General features: G+C 33.7%; 1 protein-coding gene across 1 annotated transcript in view; it reads left to right on the top strand.

The window, feature by feature from the left end:
* The window catches only part of LOC110995061 (tRNA dimethylallyltransferase), a 153605-nt gene that overhangs the window by 127422 nt on the left and 3120 nt on the right, over positions 1-23063 (top strand). The window contains exons 4-5 of the mRNA XM_022262029.2: positions 3124-3247; positions 22200-22315. Of these exons, the coding sequence (XP_022117721.2) occupies positions 3124-3247; positions 22200-22315 (240 nt within the window). The remainder of the gene's footprint in view (positions 1-3123; positions 3248-22199; positions 22316-23063) is intronic.

The following is a 23063-nucleotide window of genomic DNA, read 5'->3' as shown; positions in this document are numbered from 1 at the left end:
TCATATAATCCAATGCGATCTTGAAGCTTACACGCCTGAAACAGCTTAATGCGATTGTGAGTAAATAACAGTAATAAGACTGTGCCTACAACTAGACAAGACAACAGGTGCGGGCCAATGAACTCGTGGAAAAAATCGCAATAAACATTCAGTTTTCTATTTCCTTATTATGTTTTTACATTGTGCTCAACTTCAACTTAAATCCTGTTTTTTAGAAACGGCCATCACACCTCACTAAGTAATATGCCCATGGACACTCAGACGCCCATAGACTCGTGAGTTTTTAAGAATTAGTACGTTCTTTTGTTAAAGGTTTTGTAAACTTTTTTATACTGTAATAAAAAATTGTCTATAGCTTGATTGTCAGCTTTTCATGTCACTGTTTTTATTTGTTCGGTGTAGTCTGTGTACATACAGACGTAACCAACAGTTTCTAAAAACTCAGATACAGATACAGACAGTTCACATATGTTCACGCATACTCTCATACGCATTGGACGTCGAGATACGAAATACTATCCGTATTACCTCGATATACCTCGTTCCACAATTGAGCGTTTCTTGAGGCACTTTTTGCCGCGCACCATCCAGTGGTACCAACCCACTGAAGTATTTCTAACTAATTCGACTTAGTTAATTAATAGGACTTGCGAGCCTTTTGGCAATGCCACCTTAAAAAGAAAACAATACTAGTGAAACATCTTACTTATCACCGTATAATTACATATAATCTAATTTAAAAAGCGGACTAAAATTACCAATTCCATGGTTACAATGTTGCCACATAAAAAGTATTGTTACCATAGCAACGAGGTATTGGTGCAGAGAGTGCGTGATTCCTTCAAAAATATCTAATCCGATACGCACGAATATTTAATATATACAAATTATTTTTTCAATTAAAGACTTTTTGTTTGTAGTCCATTTGAAGTATCACAGTGAATAAAATGTTTACAATATTATTATTTTTTTAATACATAGACATTAGACATGTTGGAAAAAAGCCCTCTGCCATTGAGAACCCAGGTGGCGGCATCTCTCCTCTCGCATATCTCCTGCCCGCTATTTCTATAAAAAAAACATATATCTAGCCTAACTTAAGACTAATAAGTAAATTAAATCTAATCTGATTTACTAAATAAGATATTTTGTAATAAAGTGTCCATTACTTACAGTCTCTATTAAGACTGTTCTCGTGTACGATTTTCTCCACTTACCACTGTTTAGCACTAAACACTTACGCATAGTAAGAATATCAAAAAGGACAAAACTATTCGAGTTATTGAATTCATTTAAATCGAAATAATAATAATAAAAATTGGACAAAGAGAAAACTAAAAAATAAATAAAAATAGAACATGTTTTAAATGTAATAATAACAGTCAAATGCCCTACAAAGTACGAGATGGCATTCGGTATACCATTGAGCACTTAAAACATCGTAAAACTCACTTGCTCTACGAGATTCTTATCAGAGAACGACGTATTTGTTTTTATAAGCGCTTTTTGCCGCTCCGTCGCCATGGAACCTCAATTCTCATAGTTACAATTTAGAGCCCTTTTTATCCATAAGTTCTAGCCAGCGTAATGATTTTAATGAGAACAAAACGAGGAACTCTGATATTTCAAGGAGCGAAGTTAATCCAGGGGAAGTAATGAATTTTCATGTGAAAGATGAGCTTGTGTCTTATGTTTCACAGCCGACCACGAATAGACTTTCTGTGTATCTGCGCACTTAACATTCGCTTGAACGGTGAAGGAAAACATCGCGAGGAAACTGGCTGGCGTGCTTCAGGCTTCAGGCTGATTAGCTACTTTTAGATTTTAATAATGAAACAGATACAGAAATCTGAAGATCAGACCTGAAAAAGGTTGTAATCCATGTATTTATTTATTTAGTTTCATACAACTTAGAAAATTTGAATTCGTTTATTAAGTATGCACACCAGCGTACGTATACCTATACAGATAACAAGAGTGAGAACATTTTAAGCAGTTCCGGTAATTGAATCACTTCCAACTTACATACATTTATTGATATATCTACTTCGTTTCCGCTGGAGGCTCATATGAATTAATTCTAATAAACTTTATTTGAACGCTTTACCACTATTTAAATCTTAGCTTTGACTTGCGAACTGGTAGTAAGTTTAATACGAACGTCCATTCACAACTACCATGACTAAAATAACTGTCCACTTGGAATTTCCTAACAAAAACATAATCTGAATGCGGCCACTCAACTCTCAGTTTTTGTTGTATCTAAATTAATTTGGGACGTGCGGTTTCCCCAAGTTACATAAGGAAGTCTTATTAGGTGTCACTTAGGTGCGGGTTCGATTCCCGTTTGGAGCGTTTATTTAAATTTGTTGTCTGCTCTTGGGAGGGTTGTGCGATACCAGGCGACTGATTAAACCGTACGCGGGCACGATCGAATTTCCAAAGCAGATGGGCATCAAACCTTAGAAAGGAGACTGTGAGGTTTGGGACGTATGCAACAGTATATCCTAGATCAGGGCTGGTAGTTGCAAATGGTTGGTAATTCTGTAATCCTTTTCAGCGTTATCTGTTAATTGATTTCTCAACAATACCTAAAGAACAGAATGATGGTCGATGGTATTTTCTAGTCTACAAATGAAAGCTTTTGAAAGTTTAAAGTTCGTTGTTTATGGATTGGATTGGGGCTTCTGAACAGTTAAACTAATTTTGTAAAAACTAAACTAAAACATTAAAATTCTTTCTATGTGTGCATTTGACATTCCAACTATTAAAGGAAAAAATCATGAGGAAATTTCTTAGAAAAAAACTCGATTTGCTTAGTAGGGAAAAAATATCACGATACAGGCAGGATTCATTAAAATAATTTATTCATTTAGGTATACTGATGAACGTCAAAAATAAATACATATTTAATACTTCTAATTTGACATTTACTGCCATTTCCCAAATCAAGGGCATAGAACGGAAGAGAGAAATGGTAATAAACTCTCCGACACTCTTTTTAATCGCCAAGTTTTTTGTTTCACACAAGGTTTCTAAAGAGCTGCAACCAATACACTATGTTCCACATGAACGTAAGTAACTATTAAAGGTTACAAAATTTACAAGATTTCGTTTTTATAGGTCAATCGAAGTCTGGCTGAAGTCGGGGAGGCTTCACAGCGAAGTTCTGGAGGAACAGAAACTGAGTGAAGGCCAGTTGAGACGACCAGGGTCTACTATCATACTATGGCTCAAGTGTGAACAGGTAAGGTTTTTTACCACCTAACGTATGCAAATATGCATTTGAGCCAAGCTTCTTCTAAATATTGCGTATATTTGACTGTTTTGGATAACATTATTGCCAATTTGATACTCTGTACAGATAGCCACTTAATGTACTGTTAAATAGAAAGCATGTTACCTTGTTAACATATATTTTATGTTGCACTTTTCCTGTAATGTTTACTGGGATGTGTGGGCCTGGGTAGCCGGAAATTATATCTAGAATGCTCCCTTTCCTCGGAAATATACTATGGTTTGGCTGTCGCGTGTCAGTATATACTATACAGTAGTATAATAATAGCATTTGTAATTATTTATTGATGCAGTATTTTTTTCTTTGAAATTAATTCAATCTACCACTCTAACGCGTACCGGCTACCACGCTTACCTCACCGATCACGCCAGACCGATGCGAGACGCAGTATGCGTTCTGTCCCGCTCTAACGCGTATCAGCCGCACCTATATTACGTTATCGTGTGTTAGGTTTTTTTTCGTTACGGTATTTCTTGATTAGGTCGCCGCGCTCAAAGCCCCCGATAAAATCTATCCAATAGTTTAAAAAAGAATCCAAGAATCGATAGGTGGTCTGTCCTACTCCAAGCACAGGATTCTTTATTAATGGTGAAAAGTTAATTCGGAACGATCTAGTTAGTGCGCACACGACAGGGGTTAAGCCGACAGGTATTACGCCGGAACATCACCTACCATTTCCGGGTCGTGTGTCAAAGCAAAATTGACAATTGACATCCTACTTTGGCTGATAGTTATTTACCTTTAATATCATTTAATTTACATAAATCGAATTCTCTCAAAGTATTTAACGGCTGTCTAACGGATATTTTGTCCTTTAATTTGACTTCATTAGGCCCGTTGTTTTTAAAGTATCCTTAAGAGCTTTTTATATCCCAATTAACTGTTATCTATGACGGTTGCTATCAATGAACTCACACCTTTCGGTAGCTTAAGTGCTTCGTGTATCAAGTAATCAAATAATTTAAAAAATTACAATTACGGCCCAAACTAATATTTTTTAATGTATTAATTTATTTAGTAATCCTACTACTGCCTCGTTTCAGCATCGTAGGAGCCGTATGAATTCTTAATTTCACCAACATTACCTTGATGTCTGGAAATCCTCCACAGTCCGTTTCACAAGGAATTTTCTTTTGCGAACTAGAGAACTGTGAAATCGACTCCCGGTGGGGGGTCTTCCCTGAGAGACCTTCAACTATTCAAAAAAAATGGGTATCTATGTGCTGGCGATGACTGCCCTTTTTGGGCGTCCCGCAGGCTCATTTGCCCCCTATTATATAAAAAAAATATACAACTATACTTATTACATACAAAAAGGTATATTTACAAAAGAAAAAAATCAATATAAATTGTTCAATAATTTTAACTTATTAATACCTAATTCAGCTATGATGGTGTGAAAGTGAGGGTTTGCTCATGATGCAGGTGATTTAACCATGGATTCTGCGATAGCTTAAAAAAGTCAAGGCTTAAATGGTGGTTGTATGTCCGCCCTGCGTGATACATAACATGATATGAGATATGAGTTTTTTGCATGCTTTTTGATTGATTTTGATTTGATTTTGATTTTGATGAGGAACAAAGCATGATTATAAGTCTGATAGGTAGTTTAATTAATTATTGGTATTACTGGAAAACCTATTGACTGATTGTGGTACAGAAGGTAAAACATCACGTACCATCAACCAGATGGACCGATTAAGTGGAAGACTAATCGTCCTCGATAATATTAATAAGAGAGGCTGCCGACTGAAGAGAGAGAGTGTTGATAGGAGACATATGACTTTAGTTTTAAATGTCGAATTAGACTTTTTATAAGTAAGAACGAAGACCATTATTAAAATATAAATTTTTGACATTCAGGAGTAGCTTTGCACTTAATCTCATCTTAGGATCGTCTCTGTTTTCTTTTTTTTTCGGAAAAAAGATAGACAAAGGAGCAGTTTAATATGCCATTAGATATATTGGTCCAGAATTTTTAATTCCCAATTTTTTTAAACAAAGGACAGGTGTTTAGATAGTTTTTGATAAACGTTTAATTTCTTATCTTAATGTGTTTGAGAATTGTTGTAATTCTGTTAAATAACTATAATCTTTATTTCTAGATATTAGATCGATTAATTAACTTCCTTATAAGTAAGGGTTTGATGTATAAGGGATGGGTTAGGGTTGCCACACCGTGGGACATTACAAAAAAATATCCTTTATATGGTTTATAAGAAATTACACTGAATTAATATTTTCACATAAAAGGAATATGATTTGTGTACCTGTATTGCCACAGTACGGACATAGTTTTGGCTTTCATTAAACGTGGCACCTGTTCTGTAACTTCCAAAGAAAAATAATAATTTTCCGCCATTCGCAATCAATTCGAATTGGTTCGGAAATACTTCAGTGGGCAGCTGGTTCCACAAAGTGGTAGTGCGCGGCAAAAACTGCCTTGAAAAACGCGCAGTTGTGGAATGGCGGACGTCGAGGTGATACGGGTTTAATTTCGTATTCTGCCACAACGTCTTATGATGAAACTCAGCTGCAGGTATTGATCCGAAAAACTCCTCTGAACACTCTCCATGATAAATGCGGTAGAAGATGCAGAGAAAATCCTACTAGTAGTTAATTTTCATACGTATCTGTGGATGGGTACGGGACAAGTTCACCTTGGACCTTTGTCCTTTACTTCGTACTTCGCTCTCTCCATTGAGTACTGGCCTTCAGGCGATTGACCACCCCGCGACGGCCCAGCCGAGCTCCGAGTCAAAACAGCACGAACTGAGCTATCAAGAACGTTTAGGCTAACAGCGAGATTCCGAGGTATACAATAGTAATAATTAGGTGTAATTTGAAACAGTTATTAAATATGTGGAAACCCTATTCAAGCGAGGTATAAAAAATGTAAACAACACATCACCTGCTCGTGCCGAGATTGGCAGGTGCATAGAAACGCATCTGCATCGAATTAACAATGTAAAATGAACTTTAGTATAAAGAGACAAAGTCTAAAATAGAAAAAATATGACTAGACGGGTTCACGGTTCACCTGTGCACGCGACATAGTATCTATACAAAGGATAAAGCTTTGTTTTTGTTTTGATTTAGCAAAAAACGTTTGGGTGACAATCAACAACCACTTAGTTTAAGAGATAATGTTGACTAGTAATTAAAAATTGAATATTGCAATTAAGGTTTTTATAATAATAATAATTGAAACATTTTGAGCCGGGAATTAATCCTAGTTAAGTACTAATCAAATTAAATCCTTCATGTTTAGCAATGATCAGACAAATGTATGAATCAAATTGACGCTATAGTATTGTCTTTGATTAAGATAGATTTTACACATTTAAAGAAAACACTTTTTTACCGGATTGAAGCTATGTAAAAGTGATTGTAAACTTATAATTATTAAATTTCTGCAGAGACCCTTCATCTTTTAGTCGATACCAACTCCATACTAGTTATACCATACTAGTTGTTTAACATAATTTTGGCATGTGTCAAAATTATGTTAAATAACCATAAGTTTACAATAATACATAGCTTCAATCCAGTAAAAAAGTGTTTTCTTCAAATTGATTCTAGGAGCTTCTTAATACATCAAAAAAAACAACCAAATTAAATTTCTGGTCCGGTCCTCAGATTTTTGTATCTGTTTTAAGATCATTCGTAAATCTTATTGGCAACCTTTTGTGCCTGACACACGCCGTCGGCTGTTTGGATTTAAGGCAAACCGGTTTCCTCACGATATTTTCCTTCACCTTTTGAGCAAATGTGAATGGCAAAGAAAGTCCATTGGTGCACAGCCGGTTATCGAACCTACGACCTCATAGATGAGGGTCGAACGCTGTAACCACTAGGCCAACACTCCGGCTGCTGCTTCATAATACATACGAGTTTAATAAAAAAAAGAAAAGCCTTTTACTCATATACCATTTAAATACATTTCAATTTCCTATATAGATACAGATAATTTTATCTATCCTTCTAAATTGTCTTTCTCTTTTACGTTTACAGTATGTTCGTCAGTATATTTGCTTCACTTTTCTGTTCCTCTTACCATGTGCCACTCCCATTTCCATTCATTTCCATTGTCCCTTTTTATTTTTTTTTCAATGTTTTCTTTTTTCAATTCTTATCTTCCCTATACATCGATCACACCTGTTGCTTTGTATGCTGTGATTTAGTGGGTGCCAAATTTGGGAGACGGAAGTACTAAAGATTTTAGAAGCTTCCTTTTAATTACCATGCTCGTTTTCTTATTTTTCAACGCCTCTAAGAACCCAAAAGCTCCTCTAAGCTTTTGCTATTGTTGAATCGGTTATATTGTCTGCCATACTTAGTACATAACTCTCATTTGCCTATCAGTCTTAAAACCTTGACTTCATGTGTATAAGGAAATACAAAAATCCTTTAATGTGATAAGAATAATTTATAGAGTACCAGTTGTCTGCGTCACTGTACATCCTTTTTGTCCTTTGTGCCTTTATCTTTGCTTGTTACCACAAAGTATTTACTATTTATACGTAGTGTTTAAGCAAAAACAATACTTCAAAATATCTTTAGATCACGAATTTTAATGCCCAGAGGTTTCTCTGTTATGTCTGATGTTTAATCACGTTCTTATTTTCTAAAGTTTGTGCGTGCTATATGTCCAAACAAGTTTAGGATGTTACCTTTGGATCCTGAAGAAAGACGGTGTGTCTCTTTTATTTCATCAAGGTCTTCATGGGTTGGATTCTTAATTGCTGACCGTAATCTATATACTATTTATGATATATCTCGTACCAATTCGGTTTAGGGTTCTTGAAAAGGGCTCTATATATGATATGATTTTCTATATATGATATTTCACGTAAATAATAGTATAATATCTTTGAAAAACAAGAGTATTTAAACTGGAACTGCGAAATGGGAACGTGATGTTTTAGTACAAAATAGGCTTAGCTTAGAATATAATAAAACATTGTCCAACAAAGGACTAAATCTTGTAAATACATTGAAGATTTCTCTCAGTCTTTTGTTTCAGTTTTCAAAATATGGGAATATGTTTTGTTACTAATAAGATCTCCCGATCTAAGTTCCCACAAAGATTATCCGATTTGGTATAATATAGATCGCACATATTTTTTTATAGAACGAGCAAACGGGCAAGAGGCATCTGATGTAAATACGGGCAGTATTACTTCTATGGACACTCAATGTCAGAGGTTTTGCAAGTCCCTTGCCGGCCTTTTAAGAATTAGTACGCTCTTTTCTTGAAGGAATAGTCGAATTAGTTCGGAAATACTTTAGTGGGCAGCTGGTATCGCCTAGTTGTGGTGCGCGTCATATAAACTGCCTTAAGAAATGCTAAGTTTACAAGTCAAAGTAAACTTTGCTTCGGGCGGTCAAACAAAGCACCTGTAGTTATTAACTAGGACATGTGTGGTCCAATAAAATATTATCGAATCGCGTGTTGCCAGATCAAAATGAATGCCCGCGTTAACCTTTACAATATTTCGCATGGCAACAATTTAACTCGCACCTGGTTTCATTTATTTAATCAGATTGCCTAGTGCTATAAATACGCGTACAAACCACACAAAGACAATATAAAACACACTCTTTGTGTACAACATTTATAATACATATAACATATTAATTTGGCGTTTCGTATGGGAGGAACAAAAAGTATGCACTTTTACCATCTCATAAGTAATTCCTTTATTTAACATTGGAACTGGAATCAATAAAATCTTTGAAGGCGATTTTGACTGCGCCATCAGCGTTGAATTTTATACCTTAGTTGCAAGATGTTATACAAATTTCGAAAAATGCACGAGTAAACTGTAAAAGTTTGTTTTGGAATTCCTAATCATAGAGGAGATATTTCACGACCACCAAACGCCAATTTCATATGTAAGAGAACTTTTTCTCTTCTTCAAGAGTGCAGGTGAACCTTCTGCACTCTTCTTATTCTTTCGCTCGCAAGAATCAAAAATATTAATAGCCTTTTATTGCAGATACTTTTCCACATAAACACATTTATATTTATATCTCATTATTTTTAGATGTGCCCTTGCCAAAGGCTTCCTACAAATCCTGCACTGCACTGCGGTGCACTGTGCCACTTTCTGTCATGTGCTGATGTTTACTTAATATGGTCTATCTACAAAGTTATCTTTGTCTTTTTCGTCTATTAGAAATAATTACTTGTATCGAATTCCTTGGTTCTTTTTTTAAATGTTGCCTAGAAACCTCTACAATTTGTCATAGAATCTAAAAATACATTACGTACCTTAGATAGGTTTTAAGCACCTGCAAATACCAATATGGCCTTCGCAGCTGTATGGTAAATAGAATTCCTTGCTTTTTAACCTGTAAACGTAATTTTACAACGAAGCGTGAACATTTATCGAAAAACAATGTTTATTTTATAATATAATTGGCAATTGTTTAATGTAATTATTCTGAATTTCCTGGAAAACTCTCCTATACTGGCCGTTGTAAAAACTTTTTAAATTTGTTTGTACTGTCTAATTGTTTTAAAATAGCGAGAATAGCGAATTTATTTAGATTATCGTAAGTCCTATTTGTTTTGTAAAGAGAGCAGCGGTGGCCCGAAATGTACTGCACCCTTGTAATATTTAGATTTAAAATTAACACTAACTATGTACATATGTACGTATACGTTGACATATGGGAATATACGCTGGACAGGACATAAGTCCCAGTCCTTTGTTATATATAACTATTAAACAGGCTCATCTGATTTCAAGTGTTACCGCCCATGGATACTTACATAGTGCTAAGCAGGCTACTTCAAATTAATTTTCGATATTTGTTCTAAAATAAGTGTTGTTTGATGATTTGCAATTTTAAAAGAGTACCGAGTGTTTTCTAACTTCGGCTTTTTCTCGCAACCTGCACCCTCTGTCTTCTTTGCCACTGTAGGGATGCCCATTTAAATTTAATTACGTGGAATAAGTGATACCTGTATCTTATTTTCCAAAATACAACATATTTTATTTTTAGCGTAGGGGCACTAATAAATACATCCTGTTACAGTATGTTTTGCAAGAACATACATATTGCGTGGTTTTTATAGGTGTACCTATCCACGATGGTTGGAGTAATGGGTTCACAAGCCTTTAAAAAAATTAAAACGTTCATTTAAACATATAACAAAACTAAAAAATAACACAGCGTTCGTTCACCCTCTCCATAAATGAAATAGTGAACATATTTTTACAATTTGCAAGCCGTTTGCGGTGTAAGCAGGTGCCATGCCAGACGTCATCCATATGCTTTGTAATCTGTGGATTGCGATTATCATCTTTAATCTATAGTTATATCTTTAATTTATTGATTCCTAGTTTTATTTCAGTGTATCGATATTTATTATTGGCTGCCTTCGTAATGGTGAAAATTATTATATTGGGTTACGTAATAATAAAATCATTTTTGCTTTTTCAGTAGACGCAGTTCTAAAAATTCCACATTTTTTTTATAGAACAGGGGGCAAACGGGCAGTAGGCCACCTGATGTTAAGTGATGCCTCCCATGGACACTCTCAATGCCAGAAGGCTCGCGAGTGCGTTGCCGGCGTTTTACTTGAAGGACCTTAAGTCGAATTGGTTGGGAAATTCTTTTATTTGTTTTAATTATCATTCTAAAGCTTGTTTACTTGTAAACAAAACAAAGAAAGCCATAAGGAAATAATCTCGCATATATTTTTCAACTACAGTAGGCGAGAATGGTCAAACCTTAGGCACGCGAGTGACGTGTGTTTCAACCACCTGTTGAACCCTCATTATTACAGGTTGATGTTTTTATTTCATTTTTCTATTGTCACCTGGCGCGATACTCTTGTGGAATGAGTTGATTGAAGATTTACGTGCTCTTTTTAAATAACTTTTACCTGTACTGTATAAGGGCCTGTTTCACAATGTATGAATAAAGTGCCAAATAGCTATGCAACACATAAATTATTCGAAACATAAAAGTTCAAAATAAGATACTTCACATTTCATGACGTATAGCGCTATCTGACAGTCGTGAAACGCAAAAATACTGTTTATCCTACCAATAAGTATGAATGAATAAATAGCTTATTTGGAACTTATCCGGACATTGTGAAGGCCCTTAGTATCTTAAATATATACTTATCGATATACGTCTGTAAGAGGTATCTCTGCTATTCTACATTTTTAAGACCATGATAGTAAAAACGTATTTGTATATATAAAATAGATAGAAATCATTTTTAGTTTTGGACCAGTTAATGACAGGAAAATTAAATCAGATTAATAGGAATAAATGTCTTAGAATTGAAATTAGAATTATTTCATTTATGATAATAAAATATTTGTGCTTAACCACAGATTCATTCGAGATACCTTCAGGCTATCCTGAAGAAATGGTACTGTTACACGTATCCACAAAGCCTAATTAGGAACATTGGTGGACAAAAAATAATGTATTGTTATATACAACAGTCTAGTATATAATTATTTATTTATGTTTATATAATACTAGCTGACCCAGCAAATGGTTGTTTTGCCATGTTTTTGTGCCAAAAAAATTAAAGTTTATAATTAACAAAAAAAACATAAGGGATGATTGTAGAGGGGTGAAAATTTAGGGTTGCTTGTATTTTTGTATGGTGTATCGTAAAAAAATAAAAACGAAAAATTTTGTCTGAAAAATAAATAAATAAATTTAGGGGGATGAATGACCTACCCAATACGCACACAAAATTTCATGAGTATCGGTCGAGCCGTTTCGGAGGAGTTCGGTCACTTACCCCGTGACACAAGAATTTTATATATTAGAAGACTATATTTACAGTATATATTTAACATTCACTCGACTTGCCCTTGCACTTGCCTTTGACCCAAAAAGTCGAAGGCTTCTGTCAGGCACAGAAGACTCATCTACTTGCCGATTTGACTGACATAAGATTATTTATATAAAAAGGTTGCTGCGCCACTCATTTATTTATTTTTAACACTTTACTGGGTGTATGTGTGGTAATTGAAAGCTTACCTTTTATTTATTTATTAATTAGTATATGATACAAAGTGTCATATCTACAGTATATGCCCGTCTATTACGATGTTTTCCTTCATCATGTCTTACTGACGCACCTTGGCTAATTTAATATAACATAACGTTTATTACTAACGAAAGACACAAATTAATAATAATAATAAAAAAATGGAAATAAATAATAAATAAATATGATACATTTTAAGTGTGTCTGTTGTTGTTGTAACTATCCAGACAGACCTCCTGGTAGTCTTGCGAACGGATGGCATAGTTTTGCTCTTTCGCGAATTTTGTAAACGTTTTTGACATTCATAAGCATGCCTTAAGTCGCATCTAAACTAAATAAATAAATTTTGATTGATTGATTGATTGATATCGAACAGACGTGTTCCACAGCGCTGGTCTTCTGCCAGAGACCAAAAAGTAATATTTTCGCCTCAAACGCAAAAAAATATTGTAATAATATAAGATGCCTAGGAAGATCTGTGTGTAAAAGAATAGATAAATAAACAATCGGGCGGATTAAAAAATTCGATAAGTCGAATCAACTCGTCATATTTTTTAAATACCAATTATGACTAACGATTAAAAAAAGCGAAATCACCTAGCCGTGTACTGTCAAGTTCGATTTATGGTTTCAATTATTATTTAATTGCGCAAGAACCCTCTATACAAGACACCTTGCGCTTGCAATTTTCCCTTCGTACCCATTATGTATAGGACATTACACTCTTTGTTATTGACGGTTAGGACTTCTTAGTACAAGCTAAATACTTATTGGTTGTCAAAAATGAAAGGAAAGTTTAATGACTTGTCAAAACTGTATACAGCTATGACTTTGATGTAGTTTCTCTGCATCTTCTACATCATTTATCATGGAGTGTGTTCAGAGGAGTTCGGATAATATCTGATAATATCTAGAGTGATTTTTAAAGCATTGTCTGCCACTACCACTTTGTGGAACTAGCTCCCCACTAAAGTACTTCCGTACCAATTCGACTTAGGGTCCTTCAAGTAAAACGCTTACCAATACTTGAAAGGCCGGCAACGGATTCATAAAAATGGATCCGGGCGGCGGGCCCATGGACACTCAATGCCAGATAGATATATCACTAAACAACAAATGAGGTAGGTACCTGCCAGTTTGCCATCAGTACTATAAAAAACAAAATCGTTTATTTTATACGGAATTTTATGTGTCAAAATCTTAATTTATCATCACATTTTTCCCCTTTGAAATAGATGTGCTTAAAGATTATAACAAAGAAGAAGAAATGCTCTTTCGTTAAGCAGTCTCTCCCTGGCATTCATTCACATAATCTTATATATTCATATAAACAAATCTAGTTCTAACAAAAATACCTATTCGTGTATAAAGCATGAGTTTTTGCTGTAATGAAAACAGACGGTTAAACTTTATAGATATTTCTTAAACATTTAAATTTTATTCTTTATCGAAGCGGTTTGGGAGGCTCTGCGGGCCTCAAATTATGAGCAATTCAAGATAATAGAGATCTTATCAGATCTATTTATCGACCTCTTACGATGAGTACTAAAAAACAATGACTTCACTATGATTAGCTTTTCGTCGCGTCATATCTTGTTAAAACAAAAAAAATAATAATTTCCTTAAAACCGACTCCAAAATTAACCATAAAGTATTTATTAAAAATATATTTTAAAAAAGAATTGCTACTACATGTTAGGTCCTTCGAGAAAAGAGAGCCAATTTGTAAAAGCCCGGCAACGCACTCGCGAGCCCTCATTGAGAATGTCCATGTGCGACTCTATCACTTTACTCTTAGAAAAGATCCACGAAATATGTCAATAGTCACTAGTAGCGACATAACCTCCTTGGAGAGTTTGTGCCAGCGTTTGTTCGAAGATGTGAAAACCTCCTCGATTGTAAAGACGACTAATAGCACATTAAAAGAAACGAAAATATTTCAGCAGCTATGTTTATTATACCTGTATATTTCTCAGATTAATAGGGATTAATTCTAAAATGCATTTATAACATTTATATTGAAAACTAATTATTCTCAAATTGCCCAATTAATCAGTTCGATTATACAAAAGTTATAAATATTACGGACACAAATTTCAAGGCGCAGTCATTTTTATTTTTTCTTCTCGGATAGATTCATCACAGAAGGCGGCGATCTGACACGACAAAAACTGTTTGAAAAACACTTTTTTAAAATGTAAAGTGTCTGGAGTTCTTTTAAATGCATGCGGTTCAAGTTAAAGGCGACTTGGTTGGATGGTATTATATAATTAATAAAGTCAAAAGTCAGAGTCAAATCATTTATTTCATTTAGCTCTATTATATATTGGAAAAGGCACTTTTGAAAGTCATAATTACAAGTTAATATTTTTTTTTAATTAGTTGCCCCTTTCAAAAGGTTTTTATGTGGAGAAGAATGGGCAGGAAACTCCATACTGATTTATAATAGTTCTAATAATATATGTATACATTGATTTAATAATTATATGGAAATACCTAGAACAAAAAAAACTACACAAATACAGGCTATTTATTTAATTATTTTAGTTTTCAGAAATTCAATTACAACCAAGTCAAATTTAAGTTTTTTGGAAGGGGGCAACTAAAACCATTTTTTAATTATTTTTAACTTTTGATTATGACTGTCAAAAGTGCCTTTTTAATAGGCCTAAATGGAATAAATAATTATATTAAGTCCATGTCAGTATGTTTAACATTATTACACGAGCTCTGATGAAGTGAAGGGTTCCTCCATATTCTTCCACTTATCTCTCATCCTTATTTTCCAAACATTCCCCGCTTTTAAATTTACTGAGATGATTTACTTATATATAAATATTGGATGGACACTGCGTACACTTCTCTTGGATTATGACACAACTGTTTTTATTTTGAACGAATAAAAACATTCACAAAAGGAAGATTTTTCAAAGAATTCCCTTTTTAGTTTAACTCTAACTTGGGCGTAGATTGCCACAATCTTTTAAGGCACATACGAACGAACTAAGCCTATAAATTGTACCAAACCTCCAAAATACGGGCACCTCAATTTTGGGTGTACGTTTGTTCGCCACCGAGCACTATCCAAATTGAATGACATTCCATTTGCATAACCATTAAGAATTGTTTGTTTACGTCTTGACCTAAGGGCACTGGGCTTTCGGTACATTGAATATTGATTTTTAAGAGGTATTTACGGATTAAAATTCCACGTTATTTTACAAACAGAATCTCATTTACATAACTTAAAGTTTCACGTACAATGTTTATACAATAATATAGTAGATTAAAAAAGCATTTTATGAAAGATTATCCAAAGGTGAGATTTTGAAACGAGACCTTAATGTCAATGTTATATTAAATAAATAAATCAATGGCGCTACGGTTTTAGCAGCAGATATTAGTGTAGAATGTGTAAGATTTGGGCACGCTTTCTAATATTAAATTGTATTTCTTTTTTGAAGCAGCTTATAATTAAAGAGGATAGCTCTGTGTGCTTTTGAAGTTATATTTAAGACTTACCTGACGGAAAGTAATTGGCTGAAATGGTAAAGCTCTTCGGATGCATGTATGGCCGAAATAGCCTTATATGTACTTAAAAGTCTCGTGTTCAGCGCTGTTAAATACGTCAAACATACGGAAAAATTTCAGTTATATTAATTAAAACAACTACTTCTGATATAGCAATTTTTAACTCTTAAATTGATTTTTAGAGTTAATAAATGCATACTTTATAACTCTTTCTTACTTTACGGATTATTAAAACAAATTCTCTGTAATCTTACCAAAAACAATAGACGTAACGAATTTTACAAAGACAATGTTAACGAATACGATTATTTAAACTTCGCTAGGCTGCAATAAGACAGATTACAATAGAGATGTGCGATCTCTCTGCATCTTCTACCGCAATTACCGTGAAACGTGTTCAGAGGAGTTGTTTGGAATAATACCTGCAGCTGAGGTTCCCATCGGACGTCGCGGCAAAATACGAAATTCCACCCGTAACACCTCCATGTCCGTCATTCCACAACTGAGCGCTTTTAACTACCAGCTGAAGTATTTCTGAACCAATTCTAAGTACCTTCAAGAAAAGACCAATTGTTAAACTGCCGGAAACTCACCCGCGAGTCCTGTGGAAATTTGAGAGCCTATACGCGACAGTATCACTTAACATCCTGCCCGAAGCAATAATTAAAAAACAAAAATTAAATACTGACCATTTTGCATTAAAAAATTCGATGTTCCCGTGAGAGTGTACAGATGAAAAATTACCCAATAACATGCCACCATAAATCAGATATAATTCCGAAATTAAAATGTATCCTAACAAATCGATAACTACGAAGGGATAGTTGATAGTTATTAATTTAGATATGGAGTGTTAATATAAGCCATTTACAAAACCAGATTAAGGCGATGAGGTCACAGCCGAATGAAGACCTCTATTTAATCAAGTATAGCCGTTTGATAAATTAAACGCAGCACGGGTGCGTGCAATTGGAAATAATTAATCGATTTCATAACAATGCGTTTCGTTAACCTTAAAATATTTTGAATTTGTTATACATTGAAAAGAAGAGGTAATAAATTTTAATGTAACACAAGGCAAACGGGTAGGATACCGCCGGATACTGTTAAATGATACCGCCCATGGACACTCACATTGAAAATCCAGAAAATCGCGAGTGCGTTCTGGCCCTGTTAAGAATTGGTACGCTCTTTTCTTCAAGGATCCCAAAGGCAAACAACTCAGTTCATCGTAGGGGCGTTTATACTGGAACCCAAGTTTCGAAGTTTTAATAACTTTATCAGCATTTATTTATTTTATGTTGCCTGCTTTTTATTTATAATAATAAATAGCATATAGCAATAGCAGGTATTATACGGCAACGATCTCGCATTTGGCGCGAATCGTGACTAGTGTATGCTTTTTAATAACGATTGTTAGCCATCAGTGATAGCTGTTAATGGTACAATAAAAACTATACGTGAGAGAATTGGGTAGATAATAATTGTTGCCAGTTTTTCTACCTATGAATTGTACCGCCGTATTCTTTAGATTTGGCCCCCAGTTCCCAGACCTCAAGACGGTCGTTGGACAATTGATGACAAAGAGGTAATTGATTAAATTGAAGCCTAATTTAATGCAAAAGACAAATCGTATTATAAAAATTGTGTATTGAAATATCATATGTTTTCTGTAAGATCTATGTTAGCCTATGAACTTTTCAGCGCAGATATCACAAAGTTAAAAGAAACTTTAGAAATATTTAATCGTCTTTGTGTCATGTTAACTCTTAGTCATCAGTAAAAAAAAATATTTTGGAATATGAGACACAGGTATCACTTATTCCACGTCATTAAATTTAAATGGGTATCCCTACTCATCGGCAAAGAAGACAGAGGGTGTAGGCCGAGAGAAAAAGCCGGCGTCAAAAACTCTCGGTACTCTTTTAAAATAGCAAATCATCAAACAACACTTATTTTAAAACAAATATCCCAAATTAATTAGTAGTAGTCTGCCTAGCACTAGTTTCAGACCGTATTATCAACTAGATAATCGTTAACTTTATAGAAAGCTTATATAGGTTATAGATATACCTTCGGTCATAGACAATGATAAAGACTATAGTACAGGCGTACAGTTTAAGTTTTGACTGTTCACTTCAATTTTTAACAAAATTTATATATAAATAGTGGTATCCATTTTCATTTTTCGTTTAGAAATTAAAATTATGCTAGACTTGTAAATTTTAATTTAATTATCATTTGTAATTCAGAAGGTTATCATGACGTATTACTTCCGCATGACTCTAGTCTTATCTATGACCTCGTACGCGGTCGTAAAGCTATTATTCGCAAGTTAACATTGGGACAGATGTCTGACCGCCCTTGACTTCAAAACACAAGTTACCTTATCTGTATTTTTTATTAAAAAACGAGGAAGAATAAATAGTACGTATGAGGTACAACAAGAGAGAGTGATTTAATCATTTAATCGTTTTGCGAATACCAAATTCGCGGAAACAGATGGATTGATACGAATACTTAAGCTTATATGTCATATGTCAAATAGTCGTATGTCAAGTTTGACAGTCTGTTGCTGACTACGCTTTACACATACCGATCGTTGCTAACAAACCTAATAATTTACTTTGCAAACTATGTTATTTTATAAACTGTCATACAAGAAATTCATTGTAAATCGACCGTGATTTGGTGAAATGCTCCATTAATGTAAAATAAAATATAAAAACTCGGTTAGAATTGTATAATCATATTACTGGCGTATATTAATGTGATGTAGCGTTTTGACAACCGTTTAAAAATAGAACGCCCCGACTCATTAAGCCCTCATGAAGCAGAAATGGCTTCTGGCACTTCAGACAAAGTTTTCACATATATTATACATTATATAAATAAAAGTATCTTGTTATCAAAGGAATGAGGAAGTATATTAGTGAAGACTTTATTCATAAACATACTATAAGTATCAATTACTTAAATAATGTTTGTCTGGGAGATTGCTTGAAAGCGATATGACCGCCACTAGCCCTCCTTTTCATTTAATTATGTAACATTTATTATATTTCTGCAACGAAGAGTTAGTAAATATATGAATTTTTCCTTGTTTCAAACTGACACTGATAAGGTAAGAATATACGACAGCTATTTGCAACCTACGTCTTCTAAACTATTGCAAAGCTCTAAATAGTTAGGAAGGTAAGTATATGCGTAACTGGAAGCAAATGTTCTTGATATTAAAATTTCGTTTGGTAATCTGAGAGCTATAGATTAAAAATAGTACGAATAATATTGATTCCGTCTGAAGCACCCGCTCAAGTACAAAAAGAAGAAATGGAGCCAAACGATCGAGTCCGCGTCCCATCGCCACACCGTTCTATATTTGAATTTGACAAGTCAATCCAATTTTGTCTCTGGTTTTTTTAGCCGCCATGTTTGTATTCTTGCATTATGTAACGGAAATATTTTAAGCATATCTATAATATAAGCTTTTAGTTTATTAACAGATTTACGGGCTCTGTCAGATATAATTAGTCTTTGATATCCTATTAAATTATTAATTTATTATTATTATTTACAAACCGAAGCTAGAAACTATGTAACTGATTTTGTATGGATAAAATCGTGACTTTTTCCAAACAATATTTTGAAAAATAATTCCTTGGATTAATATTTCAAACGAATATAAAAATTAAAAACGATAAGCGGACATAACATGAATGGCTTGAAGAATTTACGACACGTACTAAATACAATTTATAAAGCGTAACAGAGATCCGTGAACGAAAAAATTTAATACGTCTGGCTGTATATATGAATGAAATGATTACATACAATTCTTGTCTTATTTTTTTGTCTCTTTAAACATTGAGCATTTCAGTTATAACGCACATTACTTAGATTGCATGCAATCTAACCCATGACTTGAAAAGTATATGTATAACGAACATTATAACTTCGCTAATGTGTATCTTGGCGAAGAGACACATTAGTATAGGACTTTTAAAGATTCTTTCATTACGTCAAAAACATGTTCTACTAGATTTTGCCGCGATTTTAAATCAATATTAGTATAATGAACGTAGAGATGAAACTGAGATATATATTCGAGAAAATATACAATTATATGCAGTGAATGCCTAGTGGCTCAAGCCAGCGTGCGACTCTCATCCACGAGGTCGTAGGTTCGATCCCCGGCTGTGCACCAATGGACTTTCTATGTTTGCATTTAACATTCGCTCAAACGGTGAACGGAAAACATCGTGAGGCAACTGGCTTACCGGTTGATCAGCTACTTGCCTATTGGATTAACAAATCATCATGAAACGTCTATAAATATTGTTATGAAGATATTTATTTTATACACCCGAGAATAGCGCACCTTCATTTTTATTAATAATATATTTAAGATAAACATCACTGTTCTAATTAACGAGAAGCAATATTTTAACAACATTAATGATAATAGATTACGTAGATAAAAATAATATAGTACAGTTTAGGCTAGACAACCTAGGGTTCAACTAACTTATAATTATCTAATTAAAGTCATTTGTAAGCACGATACAAGGTTATATGTTATATCGCTTTGTAAAAACATTATTATTTCAGACAAAGTTTTTAATTGTTTCTTAATTGCTGACGTGCATATCTTAGTGGAGATGTAAAACGATTTTTATGTTATTACAAGCTCGCGATCGTCATAGTATGATTTAAGTTAGGTTACCTTTTAAACATCATACCAGCATATGGAACATTTTGCTATGCTACCCCATAATACGCTTTTCCCAAATTAAAACTGCTTTATAGGGTTTTTCCTGCAGTTTTCTTCCTCATATAATCCTCAGAGTACTTCTTTTATTTACTTAAAGGGGTTCCCATATCTTACACATAATGGATTTTTGTGAAATGAATAAACACGTTTTTTATTTATATATTATACATTTAAGTAATGTTTACATGACTTGATATGGCGACACGTTGTAAACAGCATCATTTAGTATCTTAAAATATTATTTAAAATATATTATTATAAACATATTATATCCTATATTCTCCAAGAACATAGTTGCGTTTTATTACATTCGAATTCTTACTAACTCATGAATTCTAATATTACTAGCAACGGATCATTACAATATTCTAATAATTTATCATAAATTGAATTTCCTTGGAAAATATAGGTATTATGTACAGTCAAGGAAACGGGCTAATTATGTGTGGCGCCTAGTAAATGACGCAGGCCTGTCATTGCTGTCTTAAGGCACTTATGTTCGTGTCTTGATTAGTTTTAGGCAAATATATGCGTTCTTCTATTACCTGACGCATGGCAAAATCTGGAAGGAAAGAGGAATTGGTATCAAAACCAAAATAAGACTGATGCAGGCTCTAGTGTTTATCTTCCTGCATTGAGTAGAAACGTGGACTATCTTGGCTCAAGAAAGGAAAAGTTCACAATTTCTCTCTCAATCTTTCTCACTATGGCTTTCTCCCACCGCCCGCTCCATGGCACTAAGTGTGATGCGCCGTTCGCCCTTTCTCACTCTCTCTCAATCGGTGTCAATCGCTCCCTCCCTTTTCTTCGACAAAAACGCTGCACATCTCCGTGACGCTAATATTATTATTGCATTTCATCCGTAAAAAAATTACCCTCATGCGCCTAAAGAAGTTTCACTTCAAAAAGTTATTATACCCACATTATTATAACGGATCCAAATGATTAATACGTTTCTACTAAATATTTACTATATTGTATTGTTTCCAGTGATGGAGATTGCAATCAAAATAATAAATAATACTTGTCATTGTAATAATATGCCTGATCGTGACTAGATTTACACTTACGTGGATCAGGGCCGTATTAAGTATTAATTACAAATAAAACTATACCTTTGGTAAAATTTTTATAACAGATTACTTACCTGTTTGAGTGTTGCCAGTCTTTTAAATATTGGTTTGCTTTTTTGTTGAATTTATTTGGCACTAACTAGGTAAATATACTGCGATATGGTATAAATGAATTGTTTTATAATCGTACAGCTAATATAATTGATATATATCTAAATACAATTATTATACTATAGCCTATGATGGAATTCATAATAAATAAATAAAAATATTTAATATATTAAACTATATATCTAACTTACCTTATAGATTATATACAAGCTAAATATTGTTTTAAAATGTTAGGAATGCTTATAGAATTCTAATCTTGGCACTTATATGGGGCAGGTTTCAATACAATTCTGAAATTCTAAAAATACCTTTATTAATTTTAAATCTCATATTATGTTATGACCCAGGTTATAATAATATTTTTTTCGATGGTTCCAGAAAGTACACGACGAGCGACTAGACGCCAGAGTTGATTCAATGCTGGAAGAAGGCTTGGTCCAGGAGCTTTTGAACTTTCACGAGTCCCACAACAAACAAAGAATGAAAGATGGACAGTATGTACATACTTATATAAGATTAACGAAATTAACTTAAATAATAAAATAAATAATCGGATAGATTATTTTAAAGGTTTATTTAACACGTTTTTATTACTAACAATTGAGTTTGTTAAGTATTGGTAAATTCGGTTTTAGGCGGTCGGCTAATGTCAAAATATCGAATGTCTAATAGCCCTTAAAAGGTAAACAAAGATGGCGACCGGGCAATGTCCTCAGAAGTGTATCTGCGGTTTCATCCACGGCCGTATGTCATACGTCTATTTTTATAGAGAATCGTTTTGGTACTTTTTATAATCTATAATAATATACAGCTTTCAGTTTGTTTTGTTTAATATATTTGTAACACATTTCGTTATAAACCCTGAAATCCGATGAATGTATTTTAAAACAAATAATTTTTCTATTTGGAAGCCAGAATGCTAATTGCAGGTCGGCATTTTGATAAGATTAGACAATTATTTTTACTATTTATTTTGGACTAAGTCAAACAGATAAGGGCCAAGAATTCTGAAAGATTACGGTAGATATCTGGACGAGCATCTGTCAAATAACCAATAAAAGCCTGATAATGAATCATGTAATAGAGAAGCAAGTGGATAATTATTAAGAAATTGCAATCATAATATGCTACTGAAAGCACGTAATAGATAAAAAGTTTTATTTACGAGCAAGTTCCAAAACCAATATGGAAGTACGGTCTAATAAGAAGGGTTTCTGCGAATGTGATGTTGAAATTATTCAA

Source organism: Pieris rapae, chromosome 4, assembly GCF_905147795.1.
Source record: "Pieris rapae chromosome 4, ilPieRapa1.1, whole genome shotgun sequence".
Taxonomy (NCBI): Eukaryota; Metazoa; Arthropoda; class Insecta; order Lepidoptera; family Pieridae; genus Pieris; species Pieris rapae.
The sequence above is the reverse complement of the archived record's forward strand: the minus strand, read 5'-3'. Positions and strand labels throughout refer to the sequence as shown.